The sequence below is a fragment of the Microtus oregoni genome, unplaced genomic scaffold (genome assembly GCF_018167655.1).
Source record: "Microtus oregoni isolate MIOR12 unplaced genomic scaffold, Mior012 000004F_ref0000308, whole genome shotgun sequence".
Classification (NCBI taxonomy): Eukaryota; Metazoa; Chordata; class Mammalia; order Rodentia; family Cricetidae; genus Microtus; species Microtus oregoni.
The window spans coordinates 64975864-64988597 of NW_024543063.1; the positions used below are offsets into that span (position 1 = coordinate 64975864).

At 43.2% G+C, this 12734-nt stretch overlaps 1 protein-coding gene across 1 annotated transcript in view; it reads right to left on the reverse strand.

Moving 5' to 3' along the window:
* Positions 1-5212: 5212 nt before the first annotated feature.
* Positions 5213-12734, reverse strand: part of Lonp2 (lon peptidase 2, peroxisomal) — a 72723-nt gene continuing 65201 nt past the window's right edge. The window contains exons 13-15 of the mRNA XM_041650587.1: positions 8973-9180; positions 8411-8601; positions 5213-5620 (exon numbers count right to left, since the gene is read on the reverse strand). Of these exons, the coding sequence (XP_041506521.1) occupies positions 5399-5620; positions 8411-8601; positions 8973-9180 (621 nt within the window). The 3' untranslated portion in view covers positions 5213-5398. The remainder of the gene's footprint in view (positions 5621-8410; positions 8602-8972; positions 9181-12734) is intronic.

Sequence of the window (12734 nt, forward strand, 5' to 3'; positions counted from 1 at the left end):
TGTATTGTGCCCAGACTTTAACATCTCAAAAAGGTGTGGCCATTAGAAATCCATACTCTCCTCCATGAAATCAGAGCTGACTGACATTTACTAGTTAAATGCATGAGCATGTTCTTGTACACATATATTTTGAGATATTAATTGGTTATTTCTGTAACCTTCACCACATAACAAGATCACCCTAGACTTTACCATTTTGATAGTGTTGGGAAGGCTGGCCATGGTTCATGCTTGTAATCTCAGGGCTTGGAGGCCAAGGCAGAACGCAAGGTTTTGAGGTCAACCTGCTCAACATATTGACTCAAAAATAGAAAATAATCAACCAAACAAAACTTGGACTTTTTGTTGTTGTTGTTACTGGGCTTAACCCTAGTGCCCCAGCAAAACTACCACAAGCAAGCACTCAGTGGCTGAATCCCTAGTAAAAACATTTTTAGTAATTTGGCCACTCACTATATCTCAGCTAATTTTGCTGTTTAATATGTCAAGATTTTTTATTTTGCTACTTACATATTAGTCTGTATGTTCTTAGTATGTTTTGGGCATTAATATTTGAAAAGTCGTGATACTTTTATTGATGCTCTCTGGGGAGGCTTCAGTGGGACCCAGAATTGTAAAGGATTTTGTTTATCTCCTGTTTTTGCTAATTTTAGCAAGTGAAGGCATATTTTATGTATATTTATCAGCAGGTAAGGTTGACACATTAACGTTTATTAGCTATTAAGTCTTCATATTCTTGATTCCCACAGATGAGAAATGTAGCCACATTTCTTGTTCCCTTGAGATTTGGCACACAAAAATGGACTCTTGTCTTTACATTGTAGATAATTTCTGTTGATTGCTTTGACCCTTTTGGTGTCTTTCAGGAACTGTGGGGAGGGTATTGAGACAGGGTTTCTCTATAGCTTTGGAGCCTGTCCTGGAATTCACTCTGTAGACCAGGCTGGCCTTGAACTCACAGAGGTCCACCTGTCTCTGCCTCCATTTGCGTGCATTATCTAAAAAAAAAAAAAAAGTAATCCCAAACCAGCACTTGGGAGGCCATAGTGGGAGGATCATAACATGCCAGTGCATAGGCAGGTAAGCAGCATGTCTGGCCTATACAGCAAGACCCTGTCCCAAAAGAAAAGGTGTGGATATTGTGGAAGCTTGTGGACTGAGCAGTGTTCCATGGGGAGTGTGCAAAACACAAGAGTTCTGTCCGACTTGTCCAGTTAAGCTATTTATATCGTTTATCAAAATAAACATTTTTAAAGATGGCATCACCCAAACAGAATTTAGCTTTTATACCAAGCACTATAGTGTATCTCAAGGGAATTTTTATCGAAGACAATTTTTTCCTAGAATTAAAATCCTTTTGATAGCTTGTTTATGGAGCCAGGTCTTGTGGTGCAGCTCTATAGCACTGGCTGGCTTGGATTTTGATCAGTAAGACCTTGGGTTCTCGGCATTGGCGGGGATTAAAACTGTGTGCAGCTCATTTTTTGTTTTGTTTTTAGTAAAGAATAATCATTGTAAGGCACACTACGTGTTAATACATCAGGGAGAAGAGCATTACTGTTGGACCCTAACCATCAAATCGGAGACTGACAGCCTACTTTTCTTGTCATACACAGTGCAGTTTCTTTCTCCTTTGCTCTGAGAAATGTGACACACATTTATTTCTTTAAGCAAAACTAGTGACTAATCCCAGATTGTCAAAATTAATACTTTTTAATATTTTTATAGTATAGTTTCCTTTGTGTAAGTTTCCTAGGAGAGCCACTAAGTGCTTCTGCCTTCAGCGGTGACTGCCTGAGTTAGGTTTGGTGGGGGAGATGTGTCTTGCTTGACCTGGCACATCTAAAATGGCTGGTGTAAAAGGCTTGACCCTGGTGATGGTGTTGAAAAGTGGATCACTGGTAACTTCATCAGTGGATGTTGATGGCTGAATAGAGTGTTGGGGGAGGGATATGTCACTGGGGAATGTATTTTGGAAGGGTGTCTTGTCTTTGGATCTTCCTCTCTGGCTCTTCTGCTTCCAGCTGCCATGAGGTGAACAGCTTTACTCTGGCACACCTTCCCTTCCCACCACCGTGTTCTGCTTCATCACAAGCCCACAGCGATGGGGCATCTGTGGACGGAAACCTGAAACCATGAGCCCAAAGAAGTCTTTTCCTCAGGTATTCTGTCACAGCAATGAAAAGTGACTGTCCCTTCACCTAGTATTGGAAATGAATGGTAGCCATCAGAACTACTGTGCCCAGATGGGAATCAGTGTCCTGGAGCTCAAGCAGTGCTTGTCTCAGAGTTGGAATTGGTGCTGCACATGAGACCCAGCTGTAGCCCCTCTAGTATGAAGAGGGAATGTGGTATGGCCACAAGTTGTTTGTGTTTCAGAGTTGAAGCCATGGCCTCTCCAGTGCTAAGCAAGAATTCTACCGAGTAATACCTCTAGTCCAGAATACAAACTGTAATTGCTATAAGAGAAGAGGAAAGAAAATCATGTTTTCAGCACATACATTGACCTGGTGGTTTTTGTTTTGTTTCTTGAGATAGAGTTTCTCCGTAGCTTTGGAGCCTGTCCTGACACTTTGTAGACCAGGCTGGCCTCGAACTTTGTAGACCTCCCGAATGCTGGGATTAAAGGCGTGCACTTCCTCTGGCCAACCTGGTATTTTTTTTAAAAAAAGATTCTTGTATCTTTTATATCATTCATAATCTGGTATTTTACTTATAGTCACTGATTTACCTATTGGTATTAAATATTTTATGAACAACTAAAACAGAAGGCATTTGGCCCTAAATTTGCATATAGCTTATTATTGTGACTCAGGATTATAGAGTCTTATTTGTAGTACATAGAAGAGTTCAGAGGGATGATACATGGACAGAACAATTGAAATTATACTTAGAAAGTTGATAACCATGGCATTACAGCTTTGTTTGCCTTTGATACCTAAAAGCTATGCAGGTCCCAAACGGTGCGGCCACAGTAGAGAGGAGATGGGGCTGAGGCTGAGGTGTGCTCTAGCTCAGTGTTTGGGTACTTACCCAGTATGTGCAAGTCCCACTATGGTCCCCAACACCATGTACACACATGGACACATGCATGCATGGTCAGAAAGTTGTTTGTGGCTAGTAAAGGACAGGTCAGGTCTGGAGGCAGAAGCTGGAGGTCAGGGTTGATGAGCTGAAGGATGGGAGCCAGGTGCCCCTACTTCCCAGATGTCGCCTCAGTGCTAACCTGGTAGAGAAGTGCACCTGTACAAAGTAACTAGCTCGTTTTCTGAGCCCTTTCCTATGAGAAATGGAACACATGCATTTTGGGAGGGCATTCTGATCAAAGCACCACCACAGAAGTTCTACTTCTGGGCACACATCCCAAAATAATAGAAAAGCAAGGGATCTGTACATTCCTGTTGACAGTCCACAGTCACAGAACAGTAGGGGAGTGGATAAGCAGTATGTCATATGTACACAGCGGCTTGTTCAGCCAGAAAAAGAAGTTTGATACATGATACAGAGATAAACTTGACAAGTTGGTGAGATGTCAGACAAGAAAAGAACAAAACTTCTTCAAAACACTTAGAATAAGGAAGAGGGGAAGAGTGGTTACCAGGTCTGCAATTGGGGGAATGAGTTGTTTGTGCTGAAAAAATCATGGACAGTGGGAACACTGAATGTCACAGATGTCCCTGAATTAAATATTTGTAAGTTGTTACAGTGGTGGATTTTATGCAGTTTCTCTGATCAAAACCTGCTGCACAGCCAACCAAAAACAGTGTTAGAAAAACAAAAACCACACCATTCAATCCCAGATGGCCCCTTTCAAAAGGAAAGATGGGCTGGAGAAACCGCTCCCCAGTTGAGAGTGCTTGCTGTTCTTGCTGAATACCCAAATTAGTTCCCAGCACCCACACCAGGCAGCTTACAAGCACCTGTAACTCCTGCTCCAGGGATCCGACACCCTCTTCTGGCCTCTGCAGGTGCCTGTGCGCACACACACAAAGATGGACATAAATCTGTTTTAGAAAATGCACACCTACTTCAGACAGCACAGAAGCTGCCCTATGTAATTTCCTGTGTAGGTCAGTGCTGATTTCTAGGCCCCAGAGAACCCTGAGCTTTAAAAGATGTTGTGTTACCACCTCAGGCAGGAATATGAAGCAGGGCTTGGTGGGAAGGCGCCCTGGATGGACAAGGCCTGGATTGTTCCTTTGCTCCTTGTGCACGATTACAGAGGTCAGGAGCTCATCAAGGGTTATGAGTGCCCCCAGCTAGTCCTGGTTCGGTATTTCCTCCAGAGATTTTTAGTAGGCCTGAGCAGGGTTTAGGTAGCTTGCAGACCCCATTCTCATTCAGGAAGTATCAAAACTATATTAGCTCTTCTCATATCTTGTAAGATTCTGACTCTAGAATTAAAATTGTGTTGTTTACATTGCATTCTTGTTCAATCAGCAATAATACTGTTATTTCATACATGAGCATGTATGAAACAGGGTTCAGAAACCTAGTAAGTGTAAGGGGCCTTCACCCTGGTACCTCAGACTGAGTCACAGGAGCAAACAGGCATTCCAAGTTGACATACTTGGGATTTGGCATAAACAAGGATTCCAAGTTTAGGGGTCATCCCGAAACACACAGCTGCTCCCTTGGGCCTGTAGTTTTTCAAGATTACAGGCACCCAAAGCCATTGTGTTTCTGCAGTGACTGCCAACATATGCTACTGTTCTCATTGCTGCTTCCCTCAGCCTAGGACCTGTATGGTCCTATGTGGGCCTCATCCTAGACTTTTAAATAGTTGCCTAGAGTTTTGTCTTTGCTAGTTTCCCTTCTAAGTAATTGGGTTCCAGGATCCAATAAAGTCTACATGGGTCTCCAGAGTTAAGAGTATGTGCCAACTGTTATTATTTTGAGATTGGGTCTCCCTATGTAGTCCTGGCTGGCTGCCTTGGAACTTGGTGTATAGAACAAGCTGGCCTTGAACGTCAAGAGACCCACCTGCTTCTGCCTCCCGAGTACCTGTACCACCACACTTGACTCACCCAATCATTAAACATATCAGACACGTCAGAGGGATTCCTGGATCTCTATTCCACATCCTTGAGTAGGATTCGGGTCTATAGTGGGCCAGAGGGTTGACATTTCTAGCATGTTCTTTGTTCTGCGACCACAGAGAACCTCTGTTCTGTATCTTTTCCAGGGACACCAATCCCACTGGAGACCACACTTCTAGTTTTAATTCTTTATTAAACCAATATTTTTGTAATAAACATCAACAGCTACTTGAGCAGACTCATTGTTATCTTGATTATGTCCACAAATTAGGGATATTTTGCTTACTCTTACTGGTGCCTAAAACCAGCCTTGGCACCTCTTGGCACCTCATAATTAAAATTCCAGCTGACGTTGGGGTCTAAAGTTTGCTGTCAATGAGACCAGGCCTGGTTTTGACAGTGAAGCCACCATCAAAAGCTGCATTTAGAACTTCATCCAGGCAGCTTGCTGTGACAAAACTTAGATCCTGTCTGACGTTGCTTGGGATTTCTTCAAGGTCTTTCTCATTCCTCTGTGGAATTATGATCTGCTTCAGCCCTGCTCGGTGTGCTGCGAGCACTTTGTCTTTAATTCCACCCACCTGCCAGGCGAGAGAAGACAGCCGTCAAGGGTTATGGTCTGCAAGTGGACCTGCTTCTCACTGAGCTTGGGTATTCAGCCACCTCCCATTTGGTTATGGTATGAGCTGAGCTGGGATGCCAGTAAAAAGGCTAATGATAGTCTATCTAAAAAAATGTTTGTGTTGCTTCCATTTTAAATATTTTAATGAGAAAATCTGAAATCATGATATCTATGGATGCCTTTGTGTGTGTGTGTGTGTATGTGTGTGTGTATGTGAATGATTGCAACCTTGTATTTAGGTTGATTCTGTAACAGTATTACATTAGCTTGGTTATACTATTCCTAGCTGGAAGAAAGAATTTTGGAAATTTTTACCATGAAGAAATGACAAATGGACGAAATAAGTATGTTGCTGTAAATGTTATATAATGTGTACATGTACATCATTTGCTACAGTTCTGTTTTTATAAAATAAAGATTTTAAAGTTAAATGATCTGGTCTTACAGAGGATGTTCAGTTGTGTTACAAGATTATTGTCTTCATTACCATAAAGCAAAGGCCTTTGTGCCATCTAAAAATGAGAACACTCCAAACTAGCTCTGGTTGTTTTTTAATTGTTGCTTTGTGACAATTACCCTGTTGATTACCCTGGCCTTAACTCACAGAGATCTGTCTGCCTCTGTTCCCTGCTCCCAAGTGCTGGGATTAAAGGCATGTGCCACCAGGGCTGACCCCTCTTGTGATTTTTTTTTTTTTTCTCCTTGGTTTTTCGAGATAGGGTTTCTCTGTAGCTTTGGTGCCTGTCCCGGAACTAGCTCTTGTAGACCAGACTGGCCTCGAACTCCCAGAGATCTGCCTGCCTCTGCCTCCCGAGTGCTGGGATTAAAGGCATGCGCCACCACCGCCCGGCCTCTTGTGATTTAAAAACAAACAAAAAGCTATTCCTACAACCAATGGTTCCTTCACAAAAGGTGGAGTCTCATTCCCCTTCCCTCTGATGGAAATGATGCTACGTGAATTTCAGTGCTAAGGCATAAGAAGAAAGCTGCTGCCTGGATTGATAGGTTGGATCACTTGCCCTAGAAGTAGCAACGTATCATGTTTGAGGTTATCTACACAGACTGGGAAAGCCCACAAGTGAGGACTTGGGCCTCCTATGCATCACACAGAAAGAAACAGGTTCTCCTGCTCCCTAAATTCTCCGAGCTTCAGCCTAACTGGCTAGCTTTAGGTCTTCCTACATAGCTGTCACCCTGGCCCAGACTGCGCTTTTCTGGAGTGCCTTCTTCAGAGAAAATTCTGAGACAGACTGTGTCCTTCCAGTATGAAATGTCTCTTTTTACACTCACACTGGACTGAGAGCAAGAACAAGACACTGTATGTAACACTGTTCCACTGTGTAGCCAGTGGCTCTCAGTGGCTGAGGACTCTTTCCACTCCAGGGTATGCTCTGCTATTTCTTTTACTCTTTGTTGTAGTCCATCTTCCCGTTCGCTGGATATGGCAGACAGACTATACTGTATATCATTTCCCTAGTCATTCTCTAACCACACTCAATCCAAAAGATTTCTTTTTATTTTACTTATTTATTATTTATTTGTTTTTGGTTTTTCAAGACAGGGATTCTCTATAGTTTTGGAGCCAATCCTGGAACTAGCTCTATAGACCAGGTTGGCTTCAAACTCACAGAGATCTTCCTGCCTCTGCCTCCTAAGTGCAAAAGACTCCTTTTTATTTCAGCCTTAGTAAGTTTTTTTTTTTTTTAAATTCTACCACTTTTCATGGTCCTTGCATGGTTGAATGAAAATATTGGAGTACAATTGTTGTAGTGGCTAGAACTAAGGCTGAGCAAGTCCTCTGCTATTGGGCTTATCTCTGGCTCTTTTTCACTTTGAGGTTGGGTCTCACTAAGTTGCCTATGCTGCTTCAGGCTTCCTGAGTTGCTGGGGTTTTCGGTGTGCCTGACCCCTTTAATGATCTTAACTGGTAATCCTATAATCTACTTTCATTCATATTTTGCAGAGTAAAGAACATTAGCTCTTTTCTCTTTTTTTGTCATGGATCTGTCAGTCTGTTGTAGACAAGTCCTGGCACCTAGTCACTGGAAGTCCTAATACTTGAGTCCTGTGTATTTAGCCACAGCATTTGTGTAGACGGATCCGGATATACACTGGAACCTAAGACCCACAGATACGGGCAGGCTTTTTAAGATGTTTTTGTTTGGTTTGCTTGTTTTTCGAGATAGGGTTTCTCTATGTGACAACCCTGGCTGTCCTGTAACTCACTCTGTAGACCAGGCTGGCATCAAACTCACAGCGTCCCAAGTGCTGGGATTAAAGGCGTGTGCCACCACCGCCTGTCAGGCCTTTTGAAATGTAACAGACAACTTTAATTCCGTTCCCATATTTATGCTGGTAGTTTTGCTCTAAATCTTGCCAATTACAGTAATCTAAGGTTTCTGCAAGCTGCCAGGATGTCTCAATTCAAGAAGTGTGGATGAGCTTAAAACTTTATATACATGCAAGTCATCTTTAACTAGAGAGAGAGACTGCAGATGTTCAGGTAAGCTGCTGACCTTCCTACCAACCATGCTAATATTTTCCCCTTAAATCTTTTTAGATGACAAGGGAACATGGGAGAGATGTTTTCTTTTACTTGGCCCAAAGTTTAAAATAAAAATTAGTTACAGGTACTAAATTGTTAATGCCTATTTTAAACGAGAGTGTTTACAGAACAAACTATTATTCATGAAAGTTTAAAAATAATTTGAGTAAAAATTACAAGAACATAAATGTTTTCTATACTTACTGGAAGAACAAGCCCTCTCAGAGTAATTTCCCCAGTCATGGCTACATCTGAACGCACCAGCCGCCCACTGAAAAGTGAGGCGAGACAAGTTACTATGGTAACACCAGCAGATGGTCCATCTTTTGTGACGGCTCCAGCTGGGAAGTGCAGATGGATGTCTGTGTTGTCAAGAAGATCAAAACTTCCAAAAGCTTTAAAAAGGAAAAAAGGAAATTTAATGTAGAAAAACTAAACCTATTTTTTTTCTCTGAATAAAATCAAACACAAAAATGGGTGTTTTGTGTAAATGAACCCTTCAAAAATATTAATGGATAGTGCACTTAGAGTGAGGTCTGGACAGAAAGATTCATTCTACTCTAAGTATGATTTCAAACAAACCTTTGCTCTTGTTTCTAGCTCAGGCACTAAGCCAAACAGCTCTAACACAGTCACTAGAGTCTCCATAGGCGTTCAGAAGCCAAGCACTGGACGTTACTGAGTGGGTCACCTTTGTCACACAGTGTAAGATGCTTCCTGGATCATGATCCCAGGGCCCTCCTTCCCACTGTGGCTGGGCCAGTACCATTAGTCAGGTGGTATTTTTTCGCATTGCTTCGAAGCCAGCTGATGGCAAGATGGGCAGACTCCTTCATGACGTCCCCGAGCTGGCCAGTCAGTGTTAGCTGGCCTTCACCGTCCATTCGACTTGCCTCCACAAACATGATTTTGCCACCCAAGGGAGTCCATGCTAATCCGATTGCCACTCCAGGTTGACTCAAACGCTCAGATACCTTGAAGGATGAAAAACAATCAGTTGTGTCAAGATGGAGAAATTATTTCCAGAGCATTTAATCATACTGTCCTGTAAGACTTGCTCTTCCAGAGCAAACTTAAGTACTAACCCTTTGAGAACTTACTACCTGGCATTATTTTGAGATACCCTCTCACTATCTGGCTGTCTGCCACAAGAGTTACATACACTTCTTATTTAGTATTTGCCAGATGCAGTATAGTCCTAGAACACGGGTGAGTAACTGACTTCCAAGAGCTGGGTCCAATTATATATGCCTTGATCTTCAGGAAGCAGTAGCTCTATCAGTGTATCTTTATTGGACTGTGCATCTCTACATATCCAAAGCCTGACTGGGTTTTCAGTATGTACGCTTGCTTTAGGGAGCAGAGCAGCAGCTCTCACAGGCTTTCTGTAGCTACTGCAGAAACACTGCCACTCCTTGGTGATCATGGGACAGCCCTGTGCGGCCCGACTGCAGTCTAAGTGGAGCAGGCTGCTTAGCTGGGATTTTGAGTCTAGGTGATAAGCTATAGGTTAACATATCCCAGATATGAAAATGCAAAGTAACAGTTGAAAGACAGCAATGCTGGGGCTGGAGAGATGGCTCAGAGGTTAAGAGCACTGACTGCTCTTCCAGAGGTCCTGAGTTCTATTCCCAGCAACCACTTGGTGGCTCAGAGCCATCTGTAATGAGATCTGGTGCCCTCTTCTGGCATGTAAGCATACATGGAAGGAATGTTGTATACATAATAAATAAATAAATCTTAAAAAAAAAAGAAAGACAACAATGCTAACTTTGTCTGCACTCCAGTCTCCAGACTGCCCGTTCCGTTGTGTGATCTGTGCCAGAGGAAATAAGTTCAGTATGTCACCAAGTACCAATCCAATGGGAGGCTTCTCCACCGTCAGGTACTGTGTCACTATGCTCGGGGCTCACACCCAGTCTTTCTCTAGCAGGTGTGTGCAGTGGAAACGGTGGCATCAGGGAAGCCACTGGGGAGTCAGCTTACTGTAAGAGCTAACTCTGACCTTTCTCGTCACAGGTAGGCAGCAGGTTTAACTACCCTAGGCTACCAGCCCAGCTCAACCACAGTCAGTTCCCTCTAGCACTGGCACCTGCTCTGTGCTATATTTAATTGAGAAAGATGGAAAAGATAGGCCAGTGCTGTTTAAGAATAAAAAAACCAGATGATAAAACTGTTCATGACTTTAAAAACACAAGTATGGGTCAATTTTCTTATTCTTGTTATTGCATGGCTTCTTTCCAGGGCTGGATGAACTAATCCTAAAGAATAATCTTCAGAATGCAAAGTTATGTTTAACACAATAAGCCATTTATTACAGTTTTATTAGCTGTCAATTACATTTTTTTTAAAATTGTTTTTTAGTGCCTGTGTGTATTTTTAAAGATTTATTTATTTATTTATTTATTTATTATGTGTACAGTGTTCTGCCTGCATGTCTGCCTGTAGGCTGGAAGAGGGTATCAGATCTCCTAACAGATGGTTGTGAGCTATCATGTGGTTGCTGGTAATTGAACTCAGGACCTCTGGAAGGGCAATCAGTGCTCTTAACCTCTGAGCCATCTCTCCAGCCCCTGCCAATCAATTCTTACAGCTGAATCCTCAAAACTATTAACCATGTTGCTTCATGAAACCAGGCAAAATGGGGAGACAGCTCAGCAATCAAGATCACTTGGGGGTCTTGTAGAGGATCCAGGTTTAGCTACTAACATTTACATGGCAGCTCATAGCCAACTGCCTGTTAACTCCAGTTTCAGGGGATCACATTCCCTCTTCAGGCCTCCATGGGCACCAAGGATGCAAGTGGCACATAGTCATACATTCAGGTAAAATATCCATACACATAAAATTGAAAAAGAAAGAAACCAGGCTGGGATGATGATGTAGTAGGTAAAAGAGCTTGCTCTGTAAATCTGATGACCTGAGTTCAATTCAGGCTCAACTGAAAAGCCGAGTGTGGCAGTGTGTACTTAATCCCAGCATTCCTATGGCAATCGGAGGTAGAGGAGACTCATCTGGAAGGCTGCACACCAGTTAGCCTGATATAGATAGCATCAAAATCAAGAAGGACCCTACCTCAAAACCAAGGTGGGAAGGCAGGTGTCCTCTCATGGCATGAAAGTGGACATGTGCACATATTCACACACACACACACACACACACACACACACACACACACACGTTTGTTTGTTTTCTTGAAACACCATCTGCTGGATAATCTTGGTATTCTGGGCAGGAGACTGGGAGACTGTTAACTGGAAGGATGGATATGGCCAGGCTGAAAGGATCAGACTCACAGTGGGTAGAGACTGACCTGCAGCGGAGAGTAGTGATGACCTGAATGACACACGAGCGCAGAAGGGAGTGGTGATCAAACGGAGGATCCCTGTGGCCAGGGGTAGTACAATTATCCAAGGGAAGATCCTGCCATTCTTAGACATGGGTTCCTGAGGTTTTGTGTCCTCATATAAAACTCAACAATCAAGCACATAGGGAGTTCAAACATCTCTTAAATGCAAGCCTAGCCCTTGGCCCTTTTACAGAGCAAGTTGTGGTTTACAACATTTCTTAAGACATGACTCAACAAAAACAATTCTCAAACCCTGCTTATGCAGCGGCGCATACCTGTTAGCCCCCCATTATTACTACTGATTGTAGGGTCACCAGTTCTCTCCACTAAGACAGGCGGACCCTTGCGGTCTAGACTGTTTTCTAGAGTTGGAGAGATGGCTTGTTGTCAAACCTGATGTCCTGAGTTTGATCCCTAGAAGAATCCATATGGTGAAAGGAGAGAACTGACTCCCAAAATCTGTCCCCTGACCTCTGCATGTATACTGTGACATGTGCCTGTAAACACACGAACACGCACAAACCTTTTAAGAATGTTTTTCTCGCTGGGCGGTGGTGGCGCACGCCTTTAAACCTAGCTCTCTGGAGGTAGAGGCAGGCGGATCTCTGTGAGTTTGAGGTCAGTCTGGTCTACACAGCGAGTTCCAAGACAGCCATGGCTACACAGAGAAACCCTGACTCAAAAAACAAAACAAACAGAATGTTTTTCTCACTATGTGTCAAAGTAGAATAAAAGTGTCAAGTCAGCACCTTGTGCCTGTTGGGTAAGCAGTGTACCACTGAACTCTAACCCCAGCCCTCAGGTTGATTGTTGTTATTTTCCCACTCAAACTGGCAATTAGGCTAATATGCAGATTGAGGAAACATTTAACATGTTTCAAGAAAAGGTTAATGGATACTAGACTGGGCCTCTTAAACTGATGCGTGTGTACATGCACATGCATGCCAAGCACACGTGTGGAGGTCAGAGGACAACTGCGGGTTCTGGGAACTGACCCTGGACAGCAGGAATGGTGACAACTCTGCGGGTTCTGGGAACTGACCCCTGGACAGCAGGTATGGTGACAACTCTGCGGGTTCTGGGAACTGACCCTGGACAGCAGGAATGGTGACAACTCTGCGGGTTCTGGGAACTGACCCCTGGACAGCAGGTATGGTGACAACTCTGCGGGTTCTGGGA